Here is a 26,276-nt window from a genome sequence, read left to right as displayed (position 1 = left end):
TTTTTACTGTGATTTTACTGCAATTTTACAATGATTTCCATTAATTTCTATGGGAAGCTGCGTTTCCAAACCGCACCAAAGATGCAGCATGCAGAACTTTTCAAAACGCACTGGTAACGCACTGGTATGAAAAGTCCCATGGGATTTAAAGAAAAAACGTTTTCTTGCAAGGAAAAAATGCAGGAAAACATAGGTGTGTGAAAGGGCACTTAGATCGACCAACAACTATGTAGTACAAGGATCTTCTAACAGTATACAGGTTGAATGGATTGTTTAGGTGTGTCCTTATGGTAAATCTATAGAAACAGAGATTTTATAGTGCATGGGCAGCAGAGAGATATTTATGTGTATCAAGTTGTAATACATACAGGGACTGCCTTTTTATATCAGACTCCTTTTGCTTTTACCTTTTATGTTGTATACATTTTGCTTGTATTTTCAAACAATGCAACTATTGAGAGCAAAGGAAAAGCCTCAAGGACAGTGAAAGGTCTGTTGGCAATAAAAGGAGCACTCATTTCCTTATTGCTGCTTTGTCTCTGGACTACAAGTTCCAGAGTGCACCAGTGGAGGAGGCGGAGAGGAGAGGCTGGCATACCTGTTCATCCAGGTGACATTTAGTCCCAGGAAGCTGTGTGACAGAGCAGGTCCCTGCAGGCAAGGCGAGAAGGAAGACATCAGATAAGGCTGGGAGGACTCTAGGAAGAGTTTTCAGTTGTTGGGTTACCTGATACGTTCATTGTCCATTCATTGTAAAGGTAAGGATCTTACGGCCTTCTTTTACTTGTAGAACTACTAATCCCAGCAGGCTAGCCAGTAAAGCATAACCTCTAACTCTTTGTTCTATTTGGCTGAGTGTTCTTATAACTCCTCTTTTCGCTTCTGTGTTGTTTTTTTTTTTTGGTAGAGAATGTATTTTTCTCAAATTGTTTTGATCCACTCCTACATCTTTCATACGTTATTATATCAGCTTATGATTTAGAACCATATGAGTCTCCCAAAAGAGCTTGCAATCTAATGTCCCTAAAGCATAAGTCCACCCTAAAACTAAAATCCCTGCATCTAAAGACCTCCATGATCTAACTCTAACCTATCTAGCCTTGTAAAGAAGAAATCAGTATACTTACCTTTTTTTAAACCAATCCGACACGATCTCCAGCGGCGGAAGCTCTGCAGAGGACTCAGCTGACGATGGCTGTGAAATGAATGGGAAGTGACGTCACCTATAGACTTACTATGGGGCTTCCGTTGTCAGCTGTGTCCTCTGCAACTGCCTACACAGCGAAGCCGCGGCTGACAGCTCAGCGTGGGATCGGGTCGGATTGGCTTCAAAAAAGGTAAGTATACTGATTTATTTTTTTGTAGAGGACACAGCCGGCAACGGGAGCCCCATAGTAGGTCTATGGGTTACGTCACTTCCCATTCATTTTACAGCTGTTGCCAGCCGTGTTCTCTGCAGAGCTTCCACCGCTGGAGATCGGGTCAGATCGGCTTAAAAAAATTTATGTATACTGATTTCTTCTTTACGGGGCTAGATAGGTTAGTGTTAGAACGTGGAGGTCTATAGATCCTGGGATTTTAGTGTTAGGGCAGACTTATACTTTAAAGTATCGAATCTCTAAATCAAAACATAGTTACATAGTAGTTGAGGTTGAATAAAGACAATAGTCCATCCAGTTCAACCTGTGTAGGTGTGTGTGGCCGTAATCATCTCTCATACCCCTGAATGTTCTGATCCTTGAAAAGAAAACAATTTTCTTTTAGTTTTCAAGTAGGATCAAAGCTGCTAATAGTTTTTCCTTTTGCCATCTGTGACCCTATGGGAAGTTTTCCCAATAGTCCCTGACCCACAGAAACCTCAAAAAGCGAGAAGAAATCTTTGCAAAGCTAGAGAAATCCTCTGCATCAAGTGACTTATTAAAGGATTTCCCATCTATTCTTGTTCCAGTGACAACTTAAAATTTTGAAATGAAACATAAATTTTCCTAGAAGGGACACAAATAGTGAAATAAAAATTGTCAGGGCTTCTAACTCCTCACTACCCTTCTTAAAATTAAAATATATAGACAGCGAGGCCATTTTTATAGGTAGCCAATAAAGTATAGAGGTTTATTTGGATTGTGGAAGGAAACCCATACACGGACACGGAAATGTACAAACTCCAGGTGTTGAACCAGACTAACAGGCTGTTTTATGTGTCCTGCTTGTAATTTCATATCGATATTCATTTACAGATTCTGAAAATTGTTTTGGTAGAGGAATTTGTCAAGCAAGATACAGCAGCTAGAACATAACTTGCCTTCCACTCAGCAAAGGATTTGCTAAAGTTTTATATACAACCCCAATTCAGTTATGTATTGTAGATGATTATATATTTAAAGTGGTTGTAAAGGCTCAAGGTTTTTTCCCTTTATGCATTCAATGCATGAAGGTAAAAAACCTTCTGTGTGCAGCAGCCCCCCTATTACTTACCTGAGCCCCATCGCAATCTAGCGATGTGCCTTGGCTCTCCAGGGACTCTCCCTCCTCATTGCTTGACAGAGCAGCTGGAGTCAATGGCTCCTGCTGCTGTCAATCACAGCCAGTGAGCCAATGAGAAGAGAAAGGGGGTGGTGCCGAGCCGCAGCTCTGTGTCTAAATGGACAGGCAGAGCAACGGCTCGGGAGTGAGCCTGCTTGGGTGCAAGCTGTTTGCCCTGAGGAGCCAGGGGCACAGGCGGGGGACCCAAAAAGAGGAGGATTTGGGCTGCCGCAGAGCAGCAGCTTGGGAGCAAGCCTACTTGGGTGCCCCCACAGCAAGCCGTTTGCTCTGGGGGGACTTTGCAGAAAGAGGGGCCAGGAGCGCAGAGAAGAGGAGGGTTGGGGCTGCCCTGTGCAAAACCACTGCACAGAGCAGAAAAATTGTTATTTTAAAAAAAAACTTGCCTTTTAATATAATTTTCAAGTCTTTACAATTTTTCATTGAGAAACATTATTGTGAAATTGTTCAACAGTTTTTATACGCAGCTTTTCACAGATTGGTGAACCTCTGTCCATCTTTACTTCTGAGACACTGACTCTCTAAAATGCTCTTTTTATACCCAATCATTTGACTGACCTGTTAGCAATTAACCTAATTAGTTGCAAAATGTTCTTCCAGCTCTTCGTCATAAGTACCACTTACTTTGCCAGCCTTTTGTTGCCCTGTCCCAAATTTGTTGTATTGCTGCCACTAATTTCATAACCTTATTTTTTTATTAAAATGCTAAATTTTCTCAGTTTAAAAAAGAACGCCAGCTTTTCCTCCCCAAAACAACATATGCTTTGTGCATGTAAACTAATCACAACCCAAATATTAGTGTATGTGTATCTTACCACTACTTGTGTGGCCAGGAATCTGGAATATTGGGATAACCAGCTTAAAGTGCATATTGGATTCACCCAACCAAGAAATCTTGGATTCCCTCTCTACGTCGTCAACTGTAGCTTACATTGTGGACACCTCAGCTGAGTCTATTAGGTTGACAGCTAGGTCAACGGCACTATCTATTTCAGCCAGAACAGCTCTTTGGTTGAAGACTTGGCTGGGGGGACTCTGCATCCAAGAGTAAGCTTTGCGGAATTCCGTTTACAGGAGACTTGTTATTTGGCCCGGAACTAGATTCCATACTGGATAGAATAGCGGATAGGAAAAGGGCATTCCCGGTCAAAAAGAAGAAACGGCCTCTCAGGTTTCTTTTTCGCCCTCAAAGATTGCAAGATCAGGAGGGTAAGCCTCAATCAAAGAGACGGAACTGGTCCTTGCAAAAGCAGAAAAGCAAAGGAGGACTCTTCCATCCTCCTACACAGACCAACAAGACCCAAAGACCCAATGACTGGGCACTTCCTGTGGGAGGAAGCCAGTGCAAAATTGCTAGAAAAAAAGCTAGACAAACAGCTAGACAGTGGAATGGAGTCAGTGGACGACTGCTGCAGTAGTGCACTCACTGCAATGATTTTAAATCACTACTGCAGTCAGTGCAAAACTGCTAGAAAAAAATCTAGACAACAGCTAGACAGTGGATTGGACTGGAGTCAGTGGACTACTGCTGCAGTATTGCACTCACTGCAACTACTGCAGTCAGTGCAAAACTGCTAGAAAAAAAGCTAGACAACAGCTAGACAGTGGACTGGATTGGACTGGAGTCAGTGGACTACTGCTGCAGTAGTGCACTCACTGCAATGATTTACTGCAGTCAGTGCAAAACTGCTAGAAAAACAGCTAGACAGTGGATTGGACTGGAGTCAGTGGACTACTGCTGCAGTAGTGCACTCACTGCAACTACCGCCGTCAGTGCAACATTGCTAGAAAAAAAAGCTAGACAAAAGCTAGGCAGTGGACTGGACTGGGGTCAGTGGACTACTGCTGCAGTAGTGCACTCACTGCAATGATTTACTGCAGTCAGTGCAAAACTGCTAGAAAAAAAGCTAGACAACAGCTAGACAGTGGATTGGACTGGAGTCAGTGGACTACTGCTGCAGTAGTGCACTCACTGAAATGATTTACTGCAGTCAGTGCAAAACTGCTAGAAAATAAGCTAGACAAACAGCTAGACAGTGGATTGGAGTAGGCAGACTACCGCTGTAGTAGTGCACTCACTGCAATTATTTTAAATCACTACTGCAGTCAGTGCAAAACTGCAAAAAAAAAGCTAGACAACAGCTAGACAGTGGATTGGACTGGAGTCAGTAGACTACTGCTACAGTAGTGCACTCAATGCAACTACTGCAGTCAGTGAAAAACTGCTAGAAAAAAAGCTAGACAGTGGATTGGAGTGGACACTAGTCCTCCTAAACTTTTCAATACTCCCAGTTAAGTAGAATATTATACTGCAGAAAGCATAACATTTCAGCATGGTAATGTTCACCTGTTAAAGGGCTTCTGTTGTTTTCATATAATGCTGCCACTTCATTAAAATGCTAACTTGGTACAGGAGGAGAGGAGGAGAGGAGGACAGAGGAGCAGAGAGAGAGAGAGGTATCTTCTAGCATGGGAAGCAAGTCTTTTGTAGTGTGCCTCATTTTCTTTCCACCAGTGAAGAGGATCACCACTTCTTCTGTCAATTACTGGTACCTTCAAATAGAGATGAAGTTCATCATCCAGGCTCATTATTGCAGATTCAGAACAATCCTCCGCATGAGGCCCCAATAAAACACTGAAAATGTCATGATCAATTTGACCACGATGAAGAAGATTCTCTTCTGTTCGTTGTCGTCTTTTTGGACATTTTTCTGTTTTTGCAACATGCTTCTCTTTCAGATTATAAAAATGCTGTTCTGGACTTGTCTTTTTGGCAGTAACCTCCTGCACCTCCTGTTGAATATCTTCTGTCAGCCATTGTTATGCCTTGGTCAATACATCATCAGAAGAGAAAGCATTGTTCTTGTATCGAGGATTCAAAAGACTTGCCAGCACAACATTTTTTATCTCTTCATGCTTCTCAAAACAAATATCAATCAAAGCTCTCTGGCTTGACAGACCATCATTTGAAAGTTGGAGGGTGTTGTGTGCCATGACACTGAGGTCTGACATATCAGCAAGCATTTCCCATGTTTGCTCCGCTGTCTCGAAGGAGCACAAGCATCACTCAATCTTTGTTGATTCCCCAGTCTTCGAGCATGGCTAGAATCATTTCTCTACTGTACTCAGTGTGGAATCCTTGCATCACTTTTGTATTCAACGCCAATTGCCTTTTTGTCTAAACGCTGTCAATGAAGTGGCATGTAAGAATCATTAGTGACTCTGTTTGTCCTGACCAGTAATCATGAGTGAATGAGAGTGAGTTGTCAGCATTCTCTGTTTGCAGCATAGCCTTTACTTTCTGAATGACCTTTTGGTAAATCATTCCCAGCATTTCTGTTCGATAATACTTCTCACTCTTTAGTGTGTACCTTGGCTCAAGTATGGACATCAACCGCTTAAATCCTGAGTCAGACACCATTTTAAATGGCTCGTTATCAGTGACCATTATCTCTGTGATTACTCTGACCAGGAGTTGGGATCTTCCATCTGAATCTAGACAGTGACACATGTTTTTTTTCTGAAACATATCTGTAATTGTTGCCTGTGATAGTGGAGGAGGTATTTCAAAAAATATTTGACGTATTTTTTATTTTTTGCAGTTACTAATCCCATGCTTATATTGTTTGTGCATGTGTTGCACACTGCTGCTTTTCCTGGAGATGGTTAAGACGAGTCCCAGACCACACTTTTACTTTTTCTGTCTTCATCCATCTCCATTGCAATTTGAAAGAGACAATAATGTTAAAAAACGGCTGTCTGGCTGCTGGCACCCTTCCCTGCTGTGGGTGGCTTGCTGGCCTCCTGTTATGGGTTGGTGGCTGACGCCTGGCAGGGTGAGTGGCTTGCTGGCACCCTGTTGTGGGTCGGTGGCTGACACCCGGCAGTGTGGGTGGCTTTCTGGCACCCTGTTGTGGGGTGGCTGGCTGCTGTCACCCTATTGTAGGTCGGTGGCTGACCCCTGGCAGTGTGGGTGGCTGACTGTCACCCTGTTGTAGGTCGGTGGCTGACGCCTAGCAGTGTGGGTGGCTGAATGGCACCCTGTTGCGGGTCCGTGGCTGACGCCTGGCAGTGTGGGTGGCTTGCTGGCACCCTGTTGTGGGGTGGCTGGCTGCTATCACCCTGTTGTGGGTGGGTTTTTTATTTTTGTGGCGCAGCAGCACAAATTGTATTTAGGGCATAATTGCTGTCCTCCCTTTTGTGTCGCAGATGCTATTCCTTCTGCGTCAGCAGTGGGCTTTTTTTGCGGCGCAGCAGCACTAATTGTATTTAGGGCATAATTGCTGTCCTCCCTTTTGCATCGCAGGTGCTATTCCTTCTGCGTCAGCAGGGGTTTTATTTTTTTTTTTGCTTTATTACGTTTTTCTTATTAAAAAAAATATAACAAAACGGTTTATAGTGCACCAAGCACAAAAGTATTGCACCCAATATTTCATTTTTCCATCCCACATTCTATAATAAGTTATAAAAACCTCTCCAAAAACCCCCATCTTGTCCGAAAGGCCAACAAGGAGAGGCAGACACTCACAGGCCACTAAAAGAGGGCAAGCAGCCTCTGTGTCCACAGTGAAAAGTTGTGGTCGCGGACATGGTGCATCCTCTGCAGGCGGGGCATGCTTGTCCTTTTTTTCCAGTGCTGGCTGTGTTATTGAGGCACAACATGCAGAAGAGTTGGTGGAGTGGATAACTAAGCTGTCCTCATTCTCTGTCATCCAGGCTCACTAGTTTGCCTTCCACTTCAGCTGCCGAAGCGGCCTATTCCACAGGATCTTTGTCCATAGCTACTTCTTCCATAGCTTCCCCATCGAGGAGTCATCTGAATTATTTGATCTTAGTGTCAGTTACATGATTCTGGAGGATTCGCAGCAATTTGAATGCTCCAATGTTGGTTCTCAGGTTGAGGAAGGGAATAATGTGAGCCTAGAGAGAGGGGGGTGACCATGACTGACAAACTAGCAGTCATGTTCCAAAAGCTGCAGCATACTCCAAAGTTTGCTCCAGTGACGAGGAAGGAGGGGATGATGAGGTCACTGATTGTACTTAGGTGCCTGAGAGAATAGAGGAGGAAAGTGCGGAGGAGGTGGAACAACTCCAACAAGCCAGGATGTCCTCCAAGGGCTGGCTTAAGGACAGCCACCCTATTGCATCACACCACAGAGCTCCACAGGTGCAGGGCGCTGCTAACTTGCTGCCGACTTCCAAAAGTTTATTGGTGTGGGCTTTTTCCAACACATGTGCAGCAGCCCCCAGCGCTGCTGTTTGCAATCCCTGTCTGAAGCGCATCAAGCGTGGCCAGAACACCAGCCGCTTGGGCACCACATGCTTGACAAGGCATATGATGACCTGCCATGCAGTCCTTTGGCAAGAGCATCTGAAAGACCCACATCATAATAAAATGCAGACTTCTCCTTGCTCCTTATCTGGGATTCCTACCCCTACTATACCTCAAGTCCTCTCAAAAACCTGCACTGAGAGGGATGATGGTATAGAAATGGGTGCCACAGGTACTTGCAGCCAATCTGCTAGCAGCACACCACCTGCTGATTTGACCAGCAGGCAAATTTTGCTAAACCAGTTGCTGAAAAAAATACTGTCCCAGCCATCCACATGCTCAGCGTCTAAATGCTAGCTTGGCCAAATTGCTAGCACTACAACTGATGCCTTTTCATCTGGTAGACTCTACCTCCTTTCATGAATTTGCAGAACGTGCTCTACCCCAGTGGAAGCTTCAAAAAAGAAATTTATTTTTACGTAAGGCCATTCCAGCTCTCTACCATCATGGAAGGCAATGTTGTGGCCTCGTTGGACAGAGCAGTCAGCAGGAAGGTTCACATTACTGCTGACTGATGGTCCAGCAGGCATGGTCAGGGACGTTACATTTCCTTCACGGCGCACTGGGTAACTCTGCTGGCAGCTAGAAAGGATGCAGAACAGGGTTCAGTGCTGGAGCTTGTTCCGCCACCATGCCTCCAAAACATTGGTGGTGATTCTGTCACATCTGTCTGCTCCACCCCCTCCTCTTCTTCTCCTTACTCTATGGCCTCTTCTACTGATTTGTCCTCTGAACCTGTCAGCAGTCAGGCTAAAAGATGTCATGCGGTACTTCAGTTGGTCTGTCTAGGGGACAGGAGCCACACCGGGCACAAGATTATGTCAGCTCTGCAGAGGTAGGCTCAGAGGTGGTTGACGCCATGGCAGCTTGAGCCAGGAATGGTTGTATGCAACAATGGCACCAACCTTCTCTCCACCCTCTGACAGGGACACTTGACACATGTTCAATGCTTGGCACATGTCCTGCATTTGGTGGTGCAGTGTTTCTTGAACAGGTACCCGGGCTTACAAGATCTTCTGAGGCAGGCCAGAAAAGTCTGTGGCCATTTCCAGCGGTCCTACAATGCCAGTGCTCGGCTGGCTGACATTCAACGGGAATTCAACCTGCCCACCAACGGCCTCATTTATGTCATGCCCACCAGGTGGAACTCAACATTGGCAATGCTGCAGCGGCTGCACACGCAGCAGAGGGCCATCAATGAGTACCTGTGTGAGAATGGCACAAGGACAGGCTCAGGGGAGTTTGGCTTCTTTTCACCACTCCAGAGGCTGCTAATAAAGGATGCATGCACTGCCCTGTCACCATTTGAGGAGGCCACAAGGATGTTGAACCGCAACAATGCATGCATCAGTGACACTGTCCCTCTAGTGTTCCTGCTGGAGCACATGCTTCGCTGAATCATGGACAGGGCATTTAAAACAGAACAGCGGGGGGGGGGGGGGGGAGAGGAGGACTTCCTTTTGTCACAAGCAGGGGCGTTGCTAGGTGGGAAAAAGACCAGGGGCTTCAGCCCGAAGATAAATTTGATAACCCCTCCCACATTTTAAAGTAAGCCCCGCCCAAGCTCCTCCCATATTTAAAAGTAAGTACCGCCCAAGCTCCACCCAATGGCCCCCTCAGTCAAGGGTCAGTCAAGGGGTGGTATGGAGAGGAGTACAGGGGGTGAGAAATTGGGTGGTATGGAGAAGAGAGAAGTAAAGGGGGTCAGTCATGTGGTGGTATGGAGAGGAGTACTAGTATTGCGATCCAGTCGGCTGTTGCGACTATTTAGCCTGTTTTCATCTCATATTGTTTTAGGAAAAGAAGCCATAATTCCACTGGGAACAGATATTTAGATTACTTATTTATGATTAGTGTTAAGGAATTGGATCAATTTTAGGATTCGCATCATACACGTCTTTTAATATAGATTTGGAGTTGTCTATAAGTTGGATATATTTTCCTATCTTCATATATCCTAGGCGAATATAGGAATTTTTTTAAGGATGTTTTAAGAATTTTTTTAAGGAATCGGATCAGCCTACAAGAGTTGGATTTTATATGTTGTTTGCTTCAATCAGTTGATTTTTTAGCTGCTTATAGATTATTTATTTGGTCATTCTTAAACATTGGTACATATTTATGGTGAGACCCCTTTCCTATTTTAGTTTGGGAGGTCTTGCTGCGATTGGTTGACTCGGTCTGAGTTTCTTCTGAGATCTCTTCTATCGTGCGCCGACTCACTGGGGTTTTTTAGAAAGAAAATGTATTACAGCACATCCAGTCAGTGGCGTACCTAGAGCATTTGGCACCCGGGGCGGATCCTATATCTGGCACCCCCCAACTTTAAAATGTAAAAACACCCACAAAAATTTGTAATGTTTTCAAGAATATTTATTGCACACATTTCACAGCCCCCCATCACAGTTCTCCTTGCAGTCTGCCCTCCGTCTCTCTAATCACAGTTCCCCCTTTTGCACTCTCTGCCTCCCTCCCCTGCATAGTCCTACCTTCAGCATGAATAGATAGCTAATACTATTAGCAATGTGTTTAAGTTTTAGTATGAGATTGGAGACTTGCTAAAGGAGATGGCCAGAGACTGCAGACATAGTACAGGAGACGGTCAGAGACTGCAGACATGGTACAGGAGATGGTCAGAGACTGCAGACATGGTACAGGAGATGGTCAGAGACTGCAGACATAGTACAGGAGACGGTCAGAGACTGCAGACATGGTACAGGAGATGGTCAGAGACTGCAGACATGGTACAGGAGACGGTCAGAGACTGCAGACATAGTACAGGAGATGGTCAGAGACTGCAGACATGATACAGGAGATGGTCAGAGACTGCAGACATAGTACAGGAGATGGCCAGAGACTGCAGACATGGTACAGGAGATGGTTAGAGACTGCGGACATGATACAGGAGATGGCCAGAGACTGCAGACATAGTACAGGAGATGGTCAGAGACTGCAGACATGGTACAGGAGATGGTCAGAGACTGCAGACATAGTACAGGAGATGGTCAGAGACTGCAGACATGGTACAGGAGATGGTCAGAGACTGCGGACATAGTACAGGAGATGGTTAGAGACTGCGGACATGATACAGGAGACGGTCAGAGACTGCAGACATAGTACAGGAGACGGTCAGAGACTGCAGACATGGTACAGGAGATGGTCAGAGACTACAGACATGATACAAGAGGTGGTCAGAGACTGCAGACATGATACAAGAGATGGTCAGAGACTGCAGACATTAAACAGGAGAGGGTCAGAGACTGCAGACATGGTACAGGAGATGGTTAGAGACTGCGGACATGACACAGGAGACGGTCAGAGACTGCAGACATAGTACAGGAGACGGTCAGAGACTGCAGACATGGTACAGGAGATGGTCAGAGACTACAGACATGATACAAGAGGTGGTCAGAGACTGCAGACATGATACAAGAGATGGTCAGAGACTGCAGACATGGTACAGGAGATGGTCAGAGACTGAGGACATGATACAGGAGATGGTCAGAGACTGAGGACATTAAACAGAAGATGGCCAGAGACTGAGGACATGTTACAGAAGATGGTCAGAGACTGCAGGCATGGTACAGGAGATGGTCAGAGACTACAGACATGATACAGGAAATGGTCAGAGACTGCAGACATGATACAGGAGATGGTCAGAGACTGCAGACATGATACAGGAGATGGTCAGAGACTGCAGACATGATACAAGAGGTGGTCAGAGACTGCAGACATGATACAAGAGATGGTCAGAGACTGCAAACATTAAACAGGAGAGGGTCAGAGACTGAGGACATGATACAGGAGATGGTCAGAGACTGAGGACATGATACAGGAGATGGTCAGAGACTGCAGACATTAAACAGGAGAGGGTCAGAGACTGAGGACATGATACAGGAGATGGTCAGAGACTGAGGACATGTTACAGAAGATGGTCAGAGACTGCAGATATGGTTCAGGAGACGGTCAGAGACTGCAGACAGGATACAGGAGATGGTCAGAGACTGAGGACATTAAACAGAAGATGGCCAGAGACTAAGGACATGTTACAGTAGATGGTCAGAGACTGCAGACATGATACAAGAGATGCTCAGAGACTGCAGACAGGATACAGGAGATGGTCAGAGACTGGGGACATTAAACAGAAGATGGCCAGAGACTAAGGACATGTTACAGTAGATGGTCAGAGACTGCAGACATGATACAAGAGATGGTCAGAGACTGCAGACATGATACAGGAGATGCTCAGAGACTGCAGACATGATACAGGAGATGGTCAGAGACTGCAGACATGATAGAAGATAGAAGAGCACTAGGGGGGCCGGAGAGCACAGGCGAAGCAGAGAGCACTGGAGGAGCTGAAGGGCACGGTGGGGTGGGGGTGGGGGACTGGAGAGTATTAAGAGGGGGTTTGGAAAGCATTGCAGGGGGGTTGGAAGGCGCAGGGGGTGGAGAGCACTGGGGGGGACAGGGAGCATAGGGGGGAGGGAGCTGAAGAGCACCGGGGGAGGGCTAAAGAACAGGGGGCAGTCCAGTGCACTGGGTGGGGGGGTTAAGAGCACTGAGGGGGGGGGGATAAGAGCACTGAGGCGGGGATAAGAGCACTGAGGCGGGGATAAGTGCACTGAGGGTGGGGGGGGGAATAAGAGCACCGAGGGGGGGGGAATAAGAGCACCGAGGGGGGGAATAAGAGCACCGAGGGGGGGAATAAGAGTACCGAGGGGGGGGGAATAAGAGCACCGGGGGGGGATAAGAGCACCGGGGGGGGATAAGAGCACTGAGGGTGGGGGGGGAATAAGAGCACTGGGGGGGGGGGGAATAAGAGCACCGAGGGGGGGAATAAGAGCACCGGGGGGGGATAAGAGCACCGGGGGGGGATAAGAGCACTGAGGGTGGGGGGGGGAATAAGAGCACCGAGGGGGGGAATAAGAGCACCGGGGGGGGGGATAAGAGCACCGAGGGGGGGGAATAAGAGCACCGAGGGGGGGAATAAGAGCACCGGGGGGGGATAAGAGCACCGGGGGGGGAAGAGCACTGAGGGTGGGGGGGGAATAAGAGCACCGGGGGGGATAAGAGCACCGGGGGGGGATAAGAGCACCGGGGGGGGATAAGAGCACCGGGGGGGGGATAAGAGCACTGAGGGTGGGGGGGGAATAAGAGCACCGAGGGGGGGAATAAGAGCACCGGGGGGGATAAGAGCACCGGGGGGGGATAAGAGCACGGAGGGGGGGGGGGATTAGAACACTGGAGGGAGGGGGGGGGGGATAAGAGCACTGGTGAGCCAGCAAAAGAAGTTGTATTGGAGGGGGATGGGGCAGCTGCATATAGAGGAATTGATCTTTCACCATTCTTCCTGCAGGAGGGAGAGGAGGAGAATCAGTTATTCAGCAGCTGCAGAAAGAATAGGGAAAGATGAATTCCTCTATATGCAGCTTCCCCATCCCTCTACTACCCAGCACACACACTTGGGCAATGGGCACTCACCTTCTTCCCGCAGAGGCTCCGCCCCCTTCTTCCAGCCGAGGCTCCGCCCCCTTCTTCCCGCCGAGGCTCCGCCCCCTTCTTCCCGCCGAGGTCCCGCCCCCTTCCCGCCGCGGCTCCGCCCCCGCTAGTCCCCGGACTGAAGGAGCTGCCACTGCCTGCCCTTTACACAGTGCCCTTTACGCCACTGCATCCAGTGATTGGTGGGCGATCTGGGGCAGCCGCAAGGAAGGAGAGTGATTGCCGCTGTCAAGTAGCATTGATTTCAGGTGTGGGCGGGACCGGTATGCGGGGCTCCGCCCCATTGTTCCGTGCATAGAGAAACAGAAGCTGTCTGGGGAGGAAGGTGGGCGTGGCATACCGGCCCCGCCCACACCCGACATCAATGCTGAAACTTGACAGCTGCATTCACTCTCCTTGCGGCTGCCCCGGATTGCCCACCAATCATTGGATGTGCTTTATAAATCTTACACTGCTGATGTATGTAGCCCGAGTTCTCGGCCAAACCCAGGCTTTGGGTCTCGGGGCTAATCATTTTAAAAAAGCAACAGGAGACCCGGGGCTTTTGGGGAGCACACTCGGGGCTATAGCCCAGGTCAGCCCCCCCCTGCCGACGCCACTGGTCACAAGGCCCCCTTTATGCAGATAACATTCCTGCAGGGCCAAAAAAAAAACACACGAGGAAGAGGAGGGGGATTGTGGCAGCATGGATGCAGAGAATATTGTTGACAAAAATAGGTGCGCTAAACAAATATAATGGGTGAATACCATAAAGGGTGAACACACAATAGATGCACAATCAATAAATCATGATAACTGTGATATAGTGAAAACTGGAAGTGTAAATTAGGCTCAAATAAGTGCAAAAATTAATAAGAGTCCATAAAGTCCAGTTAAGAGGTTTTCACCAAGGTGTATCGTGAAATGTGAAAAGTCAACTTCAAGTGATGTCTCCCGTGCTATGAAACAGTGATTCCCACCACCGACAGGCTTTCCTCCTTACCAGATAAGATAAGGTAAGGTGCAGAGTAAAAACTCAATTGAGTCGGTTGGAAAAGGAGGAAATTTCCACTGTGGTTCCACCCTATGATAGGACCTAAATGGCCTCTTACCAGATGGCGTGTAAATCAAAGGCACTGGATAATCTCCTGAATGGATCTCTATTCAATATAACGGATATCGGTAGTCCCCTCCGCTAAACCTGTACGTCCGTTTCCCGATAGTACTCCCCAGGGTGTCATGGGAGGAAAGGAATAGGCAGACAATAGTGTAATACCCCCGAGAAATTTAATGAAAAAAGGTAATGCACTTACATCGGTTGCGGGGAAACAAACAGAGTATCCAATGGTACGCCTATGCCCGGCTGCAGATCGGGCAATGCGTGACGTCTGTGGCGGCGCGACACGCCTCCTCTCTGACGCGTTTCCTCTGACAAGGCTTCTGCTGAGATAGGAGGGCTCCTGCATCTCAGCAGAAGCCTTGTCAGAGGAAACGCGTCAGAGAGGAGGCGTGTCGCGCCGCCACAGACGTCACACATTGCCCGATCTGCAGCCGGGCATAGGCGTACCATTGGATACTCTGTTTGTTTCCCCGCAACCGATGTAAATGCATTACCTTTTTTCATTAAATTTCTCGGGGGTATTACACTATTGTCTGCCTATTCCTTTCCTCACATGACACCCTGGGGAGTACTATAAGGAAACAGGTTTAGCGGAGGGGACTACCGATATCCGTTATATTGAATAGAGATCCATTCAGGAGATTATCCAGTGCCTTTGATTTACACGCCATCTGGTAAGAGGCCATTTAGGTCCTATCATAGGGTGGAACCACAGTGGAAATTTCCTCCTTTTCCAACCGGCTCAATTGAGTTTTTACTCTGCACCTAACCTTATCTTATCTGGTAAGGAGGAAAGCCTGTTGGTGGTGGGAATCACTGTTTCATAGCACGGGAGACATCACTTGAAGTTGACTTTTCACATTTCACGATACACCTTGGTGAAAACCTCTTAACTGGACTTTATGGACTCTTATTAATTTTTGCACTTAGTTGAGCCTAATTTACACTTCCAGTTTTCACTATATCACAGTTATCATGGTTTATTGATTGTGCATCTATTGTGTGTTCACCCTTTATGGTATTCACCCATTATATTTGTTTAGCGCACCTATTTTTTTCAACATTATTTTTCACTTGGTACAAGTTCAGGTAGCAGCTTTACCCATACCTAGCGCACCCACATTTGCATTTATCATGGATGCAGAGAATAACATACAGCAGTCTTCAAGGAATGGTTTTAATTCCCCAGAAACCCCCAGAGATGTACGTGGCTGGGGAGAGGTTGCTTCTGACAATCTCACCCTTAGTGACCCAGAGGACTCAGAATCTCATAACTCCCCAAACTTACGCTGCATGGGTTTCTTAATGCTGCAAAGCCTGTGAAAGGACCTAAGGATTTGTGGTATCAAGGAGAGGGATCGTTACTGGTTGGCAACCCTTCTTGATCCACATTACAAGGGTAAAGTTGCAGAGCTCATCCTGCCTTTGCAGAGGGTGCAGAGGATGAAACATCTTGAGAACGCCTTGAAGAAAAATTTGTGTAACACTTTTCCAGACACTGGGAGGTTACCATTTCCTGGACAACGTGTTTCTGAGGCTTAGTTCGGTCAAAGGAGGAGCAGTGGAGAAGGCGGCCGACTGACCAATGCCTTTAAACAATTCTTTAGTCCTCAGCGCCCAGGGCTGTTAGGTTTAAGCAACCATCAGCAGCGTCTGCAGCATATGGTGCAGGATTATTTAGGGGCAAGAGCAGACTTGGAGACCTTTCCAACTGAACATCCACTGGGTTACTGGGTCTTGAAGATGGACCACTGGCCAGAACTTTCTCAATATGCAATCGAGCTACTGGCCTGTCCTGCTTCCAGCGTGCTTTCTGAATAGATATTCAGTGCTGCTGGAGATTTTTGACGGATAAAAGAGTGCGTCTGTCTACAGACTCCATTGAGCAGCTCACATTTATAAAAATGAATCAGTCCTGGATCAACAGCAGCTATCAAACCCCTGATGCTGATGTAACTGATTGGATTTGCTAGGGATCTGGGATCCCTTGAAGATTGCCTATGCTGCCTATCCTATTCCTGAATCTTGATTATGCTAGCTTCCAACAATGTTTTTGGTTTACGGCACCACCAACACCCAAGGCCCAATTTTTCTGCACACGTATCACAGGTGGATGTCATTTCAATGTTTGTTTCTAAATTTGAACAGCAGGGCCTGTTCCTGCGCCCAGCAAGAGTAACTGTGAGGGGTCACAGTGATCAGGCACCACCAACACCCAGGGCCCAATTTTTCTGTACCTGTATGACAAGTACATGTATTTTCATTTTTTTTTTCAAATTTTTATCAGCAGGGCCTGTTCCTGCTCCCATCAAGAGTAACTGGGGGTTACAGTGTTCAGGCACCACTAGGGATGGGTGAACGGTTTGGGCCGAGCATAACTTTGGCCTAAAAATTGCCCATTCAGGTACTCGCCTAACTCCTGAACTTTCTCGGCACTTAGCGGGATGTTCACCAGCCGAGTGCAAAGTCAATACGTTGTTAAAGGAATTTTTCCTTTTTTTTTTTTCAATTTTAGGAATCATTAAAATCACTGCTCCTTTAAAAACTATAGTTTTAAATTTTTTTTTGCATTGATGCATGTCCCTCTGGGCAGTACCCGGGTCTCCATACACTTTTTATGACAATAACTTGCTTATAAAGCCTTTAAAATTAGGACTTTTGATTTTTCATGTTCGTGTCCCATAGACTTTAATAGGGTTCGAATGTTCTCTAGAACTTTTTCGTTGTTCAAGATGTTCTGGTGCGAACCGAACAGCCTGTTCGGCCCATCACTAGTGGTGCCAAAGAGGTGGGCTTTAATGCCCACATCCTTGGTCAGCAGAGCTTTTTGTGCTGGAAACGTGCTCACTCATACTCCCAGCAAAGTGAGCAAGCTGTCATAGACAGCTCTCAGTCTCTAGCAGAACCAGCTATGGGTCATGTGACCACTGTGGCAGCCTATCAAAGTAATCACGTGGTTTGATGATCCTTCCCACCCTCCAGCATAAGGATCTCTTTAAGGGGACAGCTGGGCATTGAGGAGTTAGGAACATAAACTTTAAGACTTTCACCTAAAATGTATTTAGCTGATTTAAATAGAGCTTTCAGTTAGGATTTAAGCCATATTTCCTGCTTGGCAGGCATATTCATCTAAAGGAAAGACACAAGACGCCCATTCTCTCTCATGCGATTGGTCCAATCTCAACACTATCTTGTTAAGGTCTCTCAGGAGTGATTTCACTTTATTTTTGAATGAGTTTTAATCTTGTCACTTAATACAACCGGATGAGTGCAACTTGAAGCCAGGTGTGCCTGGGGGACGAGCAAAGGTCATTAATATTTCACATAACTGGTTTCTCTGTCAGTCATCAGAGATAAAAGCCATCTCAGCCCTTTCAACATCCACATTACACTTTATTCCTTGATAGAGTTTGATGATCAGTCACCCAGCTTTTGTGTCTGTGTCTTTTCATCTCTCCCAGCAACAAAGGATGGTATGTGCTGCATTCAGTGTCAGTTTATTCCGTCTGCAAAAACAGGTTTTGTTTCCTTTTGAAGGTCCAGCAGAGACAATTGAGTACTGTCCGTGATACTTTTTTTATTTGCACTAACATACATTTTTTTCAGGACAAGCTTTCGGGGTATGTCCCCTTCATCAAGGTCCAAGCAGTACTGATTCACAAAAGATTTAGCAGAGTGGTAGTGGTAAAAAAAAAAAAAACAATCTCTAAGGGCTCTTTCACACGAAGCGGACCGTATTGCGATCCGCTCCGGCACTTTTTTTTTTCTTCACGGACACGGATGACACTTGTGTCATCCGGTCCGTATGTCCGCATATCATCCCATCCGTTTGCGGATGATATGCGGACATAATGTATGTCTATGGGCATTGCGGATGTCAGCAGATGACACCGCTGACATCCGATTTTGCGTCCGTTCCGTTTTTTAAACGGAACAAAAATAGGGTTCTGTTCCGTTCCAATAAACGGAACAGAACTGAAAGGATGCAAATCAGATGTCAGCGGATGGTCATCCGCTGACATCCGCAATCCCATAGACCTTCGTTATGTCCGTATATCACCCGCAAATGGATGGGGTGATTTATGGACATACGGAACGTCCGTGTGAAAGAGCCCTAAACCAAAGGGAAAAAAAAGAGAGAACCAAACAAACATAAACAAATACACCTGGCAATGGTAAAAAAAAAACTAGAATAGTTAGTAAGATGTGACAGAGGGAGAGCTATTGACTGGGGGGGTGTTGACTGGGGGCGGTAGGATAGTCACAGAGGGAGTCGTAAAACTATAGAATAATGAGCAAGGAAACCCATATCTAAATTTAGGCCGTTATTTTTTATGTCAAATAGAAGTATCATTCTTAATTCAAAAGGAAACTTTTTAATCAAGAATGATACTTCTTTTTGACACAAAAATTATTGGCCTAAATTTAGATATGGGTTTCCTTACTCGTTGTTCTACAGTTTTACAACCCCCTCTGTGACTATCACCCCCCACCCTCCCCAGTCAATGGCTCTCCCTCTGTCTTATCTTACTAACTATGCTAGTGGTATTAACATTGCCAGGTGTATTTGTTTATGTTTGGTTTTCTCTTTTTTCCCCTTTGGCTTAAGGTTCGTACACACTTGACGAAAATCGGACGAAATATCCTCAGATTTTTCTCTCTCATGCTCAGCGGTCATAACAGTTTTTAGTTGACAGTGCATAATGTTCACGAAATTTATCGTCCGATTTTTTTTTTTGGGACATTTGTTCCTAGACCTTCGGGTCGTCAGCAACTTCAGATCATGTGCGGTCTTTCGTATCCGATTTTTCGCAGACGTACTGCATACACATTAAACGAAAATTGGTTGTCTGGGGACGGATGTTAAAAAGTTTGGTGTTTGTTCCTCCTTTTTCGTTTTTCATTGAAAATGTCGGCATCGACTGCTGAATGTTGTGTACACACTAGCCGATTTTCTACTAGTGTGTACCCCACTTTAGAGATTTTTTTTTTTTTTACCATTCTACTAAAACTTTTGTGAATCAGTACTGCTTGGATGAAGGGGACATACCCCAAAAGCTTGTCCTGTACAATTGTATGTTAATGCAAATAAAAAAAATAAAAAAAGTATCAAGGACAGTACTCAATTGTCTCTGTCGCAAGCGCACTAATACGGCTACAATCACCTCAAGCATGAAGGGCTAGCAGTAAGAGTTTGATCACCCACTGATTGTTGATGGTTCTCTTTGATCCCAGAATTAATATCTCATCCCTTTCCTGGTCCTGATGTGAAAGTTGGGCTCTGCTTAAACTATATGTAATCCCTTACAATGAACTTCTCTTAAAGTGGGTGTAAACCTCTGAAATGAAAAATGAACAAAGCATGTCCCTCTATAGTGCGTGCTTGCCTCAATCTAAAGCACCTAATGTGGTCTCTCGCTGATCTGTCCTCTGTCTGCTATCTGCATAAGTCACTTCTGAAAGTCTACCCCACACTAACTCAATCCCAGGAGACAGCCATGACCCACCAAAACCCCCCTCCCCCCTTCTCTCCTCTGATGCAGTGCAGTGTGTGACATCAGATCCCCACCCCTTGCCCTCTGGAGCTGAGAGAGGGCCTTTGATCTGTGTGTTTTAGAAGACCGCAGGAAAACAGATACAACTTATGTAGGATGATTTCTTTTATCTCTGTTTATCACCCAAAGCTAGTCATGTCACTGGGTATAAGTAAAGGTTTACAACCACTTTAATTGTTTCACTTTGTTCTGTTAAAGTGCTGCTAAACCCGCAACAGTAAAATCAGTGTGCATATGCAGTAATGCATGCTTGTTATACTCACTATGTAACCTAAGGGGTAAATACTCTGCATTGTGTATAAAGACGTTGTGATCCTGTCTTCTCTGATCCTCATCTTCTTCCACTGACTCCAGACAATTTCCTGATAGAATAGAGCATTAGGAGTCAGGCTGCACATGCTGAGTTTGATGTGTATTGCTAGAGAGTTGATTTTTTTTTCTTGGAAGAGTGCATGTGATCAGCACAGGGCCAATCAGCACTGTCCAGACAGAGTGTCAGGGCAAAATGAAAACTCCTCCTACAAGCTCTAAGCAGACAATGATAGAAGTCACACGACTACTCTAACTGCTGATGAGAAAAGATGTTTATCTGTTTATATTTACTATAACTATTGAATGTCAATGTTCTGTGTACTGTGGGAGACCAAATATAGTGAATGCAGGCTCCTGGGTTCAGTAACACTTTAAATATACCATTGAAAGTGTTTTGTTATATCTGTTTGATTAAGTGCAAAAATTACCTGTTGATCCTGCCAGAAATCCAGTGCTGTCCTGTGCACTCTGCAGTGATATCTCAAGCAATGTTATTAGTAAGTTTGTGAGGAATACAGAACACCTCCCCACTATATCAAGGAGATGAGGAAGGGGGAGGTGTTCTGTGTTCCTGTCCTAGGGTGACAAAACAGCTCCCCCTTAGATATAATACAGCAGGTGAAGGTTTTCACCCTGAGGCTAAAAGTCTGTTACTGGCAGGACCACCAATTAAAAAGTAAAAGCTTGAAAAAAAAAAACAAAAAAAACAAAAAATAATGCAGTCATTACATCCAAGGACTGGTAAACTACAATATATTACATTTTAGATTATGGGTTTATATACTTTAAAGCATATCTAAACCGATAAACAAAAATGTGATAAAAATGGCTGCATTAATTTTCTCTTCATTATTTTTTCTTTTAATACATGGCGATCCTGCCAAAAACACATTTTTCTATCCTAGGCTGACTCCACTGTATCTGTTGTGGATTGGTGTTATCATTCTAAGATTATCTCTGATTTGGATTGCAATCATGTCCTCCTCTCGTAATTTCCCTTCAGATACAGAGTGAGGGAATCTTACATTTTTGTTATTGGATTTATTAAGTTTTCCTCCCTGAAGTGCATTCTTTATAAATACCTAAGGATAATCTATAGGGGGCACTGGCACCATTAATAAAGATGTTTCTTCTCTATAAATTAAAGCCTACAATTCCAGCCCCAATTTTTTTGTTTACAGTAATTTTAGGTGTAATTTACAGTATATAAACACTAATTATATATATATATATACCGTATATAATTTTTGAGAAAAAAAAGTCCTAAAACTCACACTCCTACTAAAATGTAACCAATGGGAGGATGGACCCTTTAAAGTTTTTTAAGCATTCAAAAGCAGATGTAATCACTCACTGATTATGCAGCTTCCTTTTGCTTCCCTATGTTCCAGTTTCAGCTGGCACCATGACTGATGCCCGAGGTTTTCTGTTTCAGTGTGGCTCCTTTTTCTTGCACCATTGTATGGAGCCATCCCTGCATGCATGGAGTAGAGCTAAGTCTTCCTATGCTCTGTGCATCAATAGAATCACATAGCCCCGTAGCCTAGGATGGCAAAACGGATCCTTGCTCCTCCCTCTCTTCCTCCTTACTCTCTTCCTTCCCCCACTCTTCTCCAAACTAACAGACTGACTCCAGATGGCACTGTCCACTGTTTCCTGTGAATACTGTAAGTTCAGGGAAGCAGCACTGAGAGAGCAGGAACCAGCAGTATTAAAGCGGAACTCCACCCAAAATGGGAAGTTCTGTTTTAAATCCTCCCCCTATCTTCTGCCACATTTGGTCATGTAATTTTGATAGGGGGGAGCAGGTACCTAGTTTTCACAAGTACCCACTTCCAATCGGATCACATAGACCTCCCTCCCCGCAGTCTTCTGGGACACATCACAGATCGCAGAAGACTTTAGGACTATTCACAAAGTGCGGCTCGCACATGCACAGTGGGCAGTCAGCTGCATAGTCGGCTGCCCACAGTTAGGATTCCGGTGCCGGGAACACAAAGGCTAGTGAAAAACTAGCCCAGGTGAGGACAGCCTTGGATCCCTGGACAGGTAAGTGCCCTTTTTTTAAAAGTCAGCAGCTACAGGATTTGTAGCTGCTGACTTTTAATTAATTTTTTTAACCTCATTAGGTTGTAACCAGCAAGCGCTTTGGCAAGCAGTTGACTAGGGAATGTTTATTTTATTGTGCTCAATGTGTTAGGCTAAAAATCGCTGAGGGTGTAATACAACTTTAGAGCTTCCCAAATATAGATAGCTATATGAATACTGGTACTCTGGAGAAAGACACTTTTTATTTACGATTGTCTCTTTTTGTCTAGGGACCCACATCATGTCCCACCTTTCCTGACCTGGATGGAAGTTCCTGTGGATCTGGAGCCCTCAGCATTACAAACCATGTCTGGAACTGGCCCACCAGAGGATGACCCTTTTGATTTCCTCTTCAAAATAATTCTGATTGGTGACTCAAACGTTGGAAAGACATGCGTAGTGCAACGTTTCCAGTCAGGCGCCTTCAGCGACAAACACCAAAACACGATCGGGGTAGACTTCTCAGTGCGCTCACTAAACATTGACGGCAAAAAGGTCAAGGTAAAAAAAAAAAAAAAAAGGAAATATATTTAGAAAGCAAGATAATATAAGCTGGAATTTTACTGTTCTTGGTGTCACTGTTCCCATTAGGGAGATTGTTTTTCTCTCTTCTGCTCAATTACTACATTAGTCAGCAAGATAAACCTGGTAGAGGTTCTAATGCAGGATTGCCAAACTCAATTTCATTGTGGGCTGCATCAGCAGTAAGGTTGCCTTCAAAGGGCTGATTGTATTTGGGGTGCGCCACGTGCGGAGTTCAGGGGTGCGCTATGTGCAGAATTCAGGGGTGAGCTACATGCAGAGTTCAGTCGTGGGCTACGTGCAGAGTTCAGAGGTGGGCTATGTGCAGAGTTCAGTGGTGGGCTGTGTGCAGAGTTCAGAGGTGGGCTATGTGCAGAGTTCAGTGGTGGGCTATGTGCAGAGTTCAGTGGTGGGCTACGTACAGAGTTCAGAGGTGGGCTACGTGCAGAGTTCAGAGGTGGGCTACGTGCAGAGTTCAGAGGTGGGCTACGTGCAGAGTTCAGGTGTGCGCTACGTGCAAAGTTCAGGTGTGCGCTACGTGCAGAGTTCAGGTGTGCGCATTGTGCAGAGTTCAGGGGTGGGCTACGTGCAGAGTTCAGGTGTGCGCTACGTGCAAAGTTCAGGTGTGCGCTACGTGCAGAGTTCAGGTGTGCGCATTGTGCAGAGTTCAGATGTGAGCTACGTGCAGAGTTCAGGTGTGCGCTACGTGCAGATTTCAGGGGTGGGCTACGTGCAGAGTTCAGGTGTGAGCTACGTGCAGAGTTCAGGTGTGAGCTACGTGCAGAGTTCAGGTGTGAGCTACGTGCAGAGTTCAGGGGTGGGCTACGTGCAGAGTTCAGGTGTGAGCTACGTGCAGAGTTCAGGTGTGAGCTACGTGCAGAGTTCAGGTGTGAGCTACGTGCAGAGTTCAGGTGTGAGCTACGTGCAGAGTTCAGGTGTGAGCTACGTGCAGAGTTCAGGTGTGAGCTACGTGCAGAGTTCAGGTGTGAGCTACGTGCAGAGTTCAGGTGTGAGCTACGTGCAGAGTTCAGGTGTGAGCTACGTGCAGAGTTCAGGGGTGGGCTACGTGCAGAGTTCAGGGGTGGGCTACGTGCAGAGTTCAGGGGTGGGCTACGTGCAGAATTCAGGGGAGTGATGTGTGCAGATTGTGCAGTCCCAGCCCCTCATAAAGTTTTCTCGCATCTCTCACTTCTACCTGGAACAGCTCTAGCACCTCCCTGTGTAGGCAGAGCTCTTTGCAGGGAGATCGTTCTCTCTCTCTCTGAATATCTGTCCATGCTGTGAGTGCGTGCAAGGATCTGTTAGATCCAGGAGCCATTAAGCAAAGCAGTCCCTTGTAAACACAGAAGGCTTCTGTGTTTACAATTGACTGCAAGAGTGGGAGCGGGGGTTGAGAGCCGGAGGTGGTAGAAAGGAGTTCCACTGCAAAACTGGGTGCGAGGGCGACATTACAAGACCTAGCGGGCCAGATTCAGCCAATGTTTATGTTTGACATATGTGTGCTAATGCTTCCCCATTCTGTTCAAAACTAGAAAATATTGTTGACTGGATTGAGTTTGACTTTATGTTGTGTTGATTAATGGCAGGTTCAAGTCTGGGACACAGCTGGCCAGGAGAGATTCCGTACAATTACTCAGAGTTATTATCGAAGTGCTCATGGGGCCATCATTGCCTATGACATCACTCGCCGGCAGACCTTTGAATCTGTCAATCACTGGATCCATGAAGTGGAGAGATATGGAGCAGCCAATCTGATGGTGATGCTTATTGGTAAGTTTGTAGGGTGGACATCATTAAATACTTAATTGGAATCAAAGAGTGTAATGGGTAGAGAGACAAAAATAGCAAGGGGAAGTTAAAAGGCAAAATGCAAGATTTCCTCTTCCTCTTTTCTTTTCCTTTTTTTTTTCTTTTATTTCCTTTCCCTCTTTTTCTTTTCCTTTACATTTCTTCTTGCTCCTCCACTGCTTAGCTTCTCCCTGCCTTCCGTTCTTCTTCTCCACCTTACTTCCTCTCCAGTTTCCTTCCTCCGTCTCTTCTCTTATTTTTTACTTTTTTCAAATGCTATTGTTAAAATGCTATTATGGGTTTATCCATTATCTCTTTACAGGTAATAAGTCAGATCTTGTAGAGAATCGGCAAATCTTATTTGAAGAAGCCTGCACGTTGGCAGAGAAGTTTGGTCTGCTTGCTGTCTTGGAGACTTCAGCTAAAGAATCTCGGAACATTGATGAGGTCTTTCTCCTTATGACAAAAGAACTGATTGCCAGGAACACCTTGCACTTCCACAAGGACGGACCGCGGAACAGTTTTGTGCTAGACTCACGGCCTATTGTGGTAGCCAAGGAGGCAGAAAAAAACTGTCTATGTGGGTAACTGTGGGGTGCCATTACAATGGAACCAGAAGAAGAGATGTCTTCTTGCATCAGTATCAATCTTGGACCATAACTTGGAGTCCCTAATAGAACCACATCCACATTTCCAGGAAATATTGACCTGGTTTGGAAATCTTTTTGCCTGTGAACAAGGACCCTGAACCATGACTATAGTGGAAGCCTGGCAGCTGGAGGGATTCTGGGAAAAGTGCAGAAGTAGCTGCCATGACCCTTCTGCAGCCTTATCCTCCTGAAGGACTGCATTCTTTCCTCATTATCTGTGAAATGATTATTTATATATTTTATATTTCTTACCAGTGACATTCACTGGATTGACCATAGATTGTTTTTATCAGTCACTGAAGCACCATCGTCCTCTTGGGGATCTGTTGGAAACATCAAAGCTGATTTCGGCTGTGACAGACATGATCATTTCACAGCGGCTACAGCACGAAAGGTGCTTATTGAAATTGCATGTATTGATACAAAATCCCTATATTTCTAATGGAGGTATATCAGCTGGTGGTCTCATGTCATGTGGATTCAAACCACACATCCTAGCGCCTCCACTTTTAGCCTAAAATTTATTTTGAACTCTGACCAAGGATTTCTTAAACTGTATTTTGTTTACCAGAATAGAATACATGCACTATTAGACTTTTTCAGTAAACCTACAGAACTGAGCTGAAAGAGAAGGCTGAATGGGCAACTGAGAGGAGTCACAGGACACTTTGAAGCTCCGGTATCCTGTGGCATTTTTTTTTACAAGCTCTGGATTGATGGACAGTATAGCCCAAGTTGTAGCCCTACATCAATGGCAGGCAGCGTGCTGTTCTGTCTTCAACTGTTCATTCTGGCTTCAGTTCAAGCAGTAGTAATTGGGCAGTATGGTTGTAGACAAAAGGGGTGGAGCTTTATGAAAGGCTGTCATGATCTATGTTTGTCTATGGCAG

General features: G+C 45.5%; 1 protein-coding gene across 1 annotated transcript; it reads left to right on the top strand.

Annotated features, from left to right (window-relative positions):
* Nucleotides 1–562: 562 nt before the first annotated feature.
* On the top strand, nucleotides 563–25,573 carry RAB19 (RAB19, member RAS oncogene family). Its single transcript, XM_082256872.1, has 4 exons — nucleotides 563–758; nucleotides 22,657–22,927; nucleotides 24,535–24,718; nucleotides 25,059–25,573. The coding sequence occupies exons 2-4, from the start codon at nucleotides 22,691–22,693 to the stop codon at nucleotides 25,322–25,324; spliced, it is 687 nt and encodes a 228-aa protein (XP_082112998.1). The 5' UTR covers nucleotides 563–758; nucleotides 22,657–22,690; the 3' UTR covers nucleotides 25,325–25,573.
* Nucleotides 25,574–26,276: the final 703 nt, after the last annotated feature.

This window comes from Pelophylax lessonae (genome assembly GCF_965119305.1).
Source record: "Pelophylax lessonae genome assembly, chromosome: 4".
Classification (NCBI taxonomy): Eukaryota; Metazoa; Chordata; class Amphibia; order Anura; family Ranidae; genus Pelophylax; species Pelophylax lessonae.
Note: the sequence above shows the minus strand (reverse complement) of the source record. Positions and strands in the feature narration are given on the sequence as shown.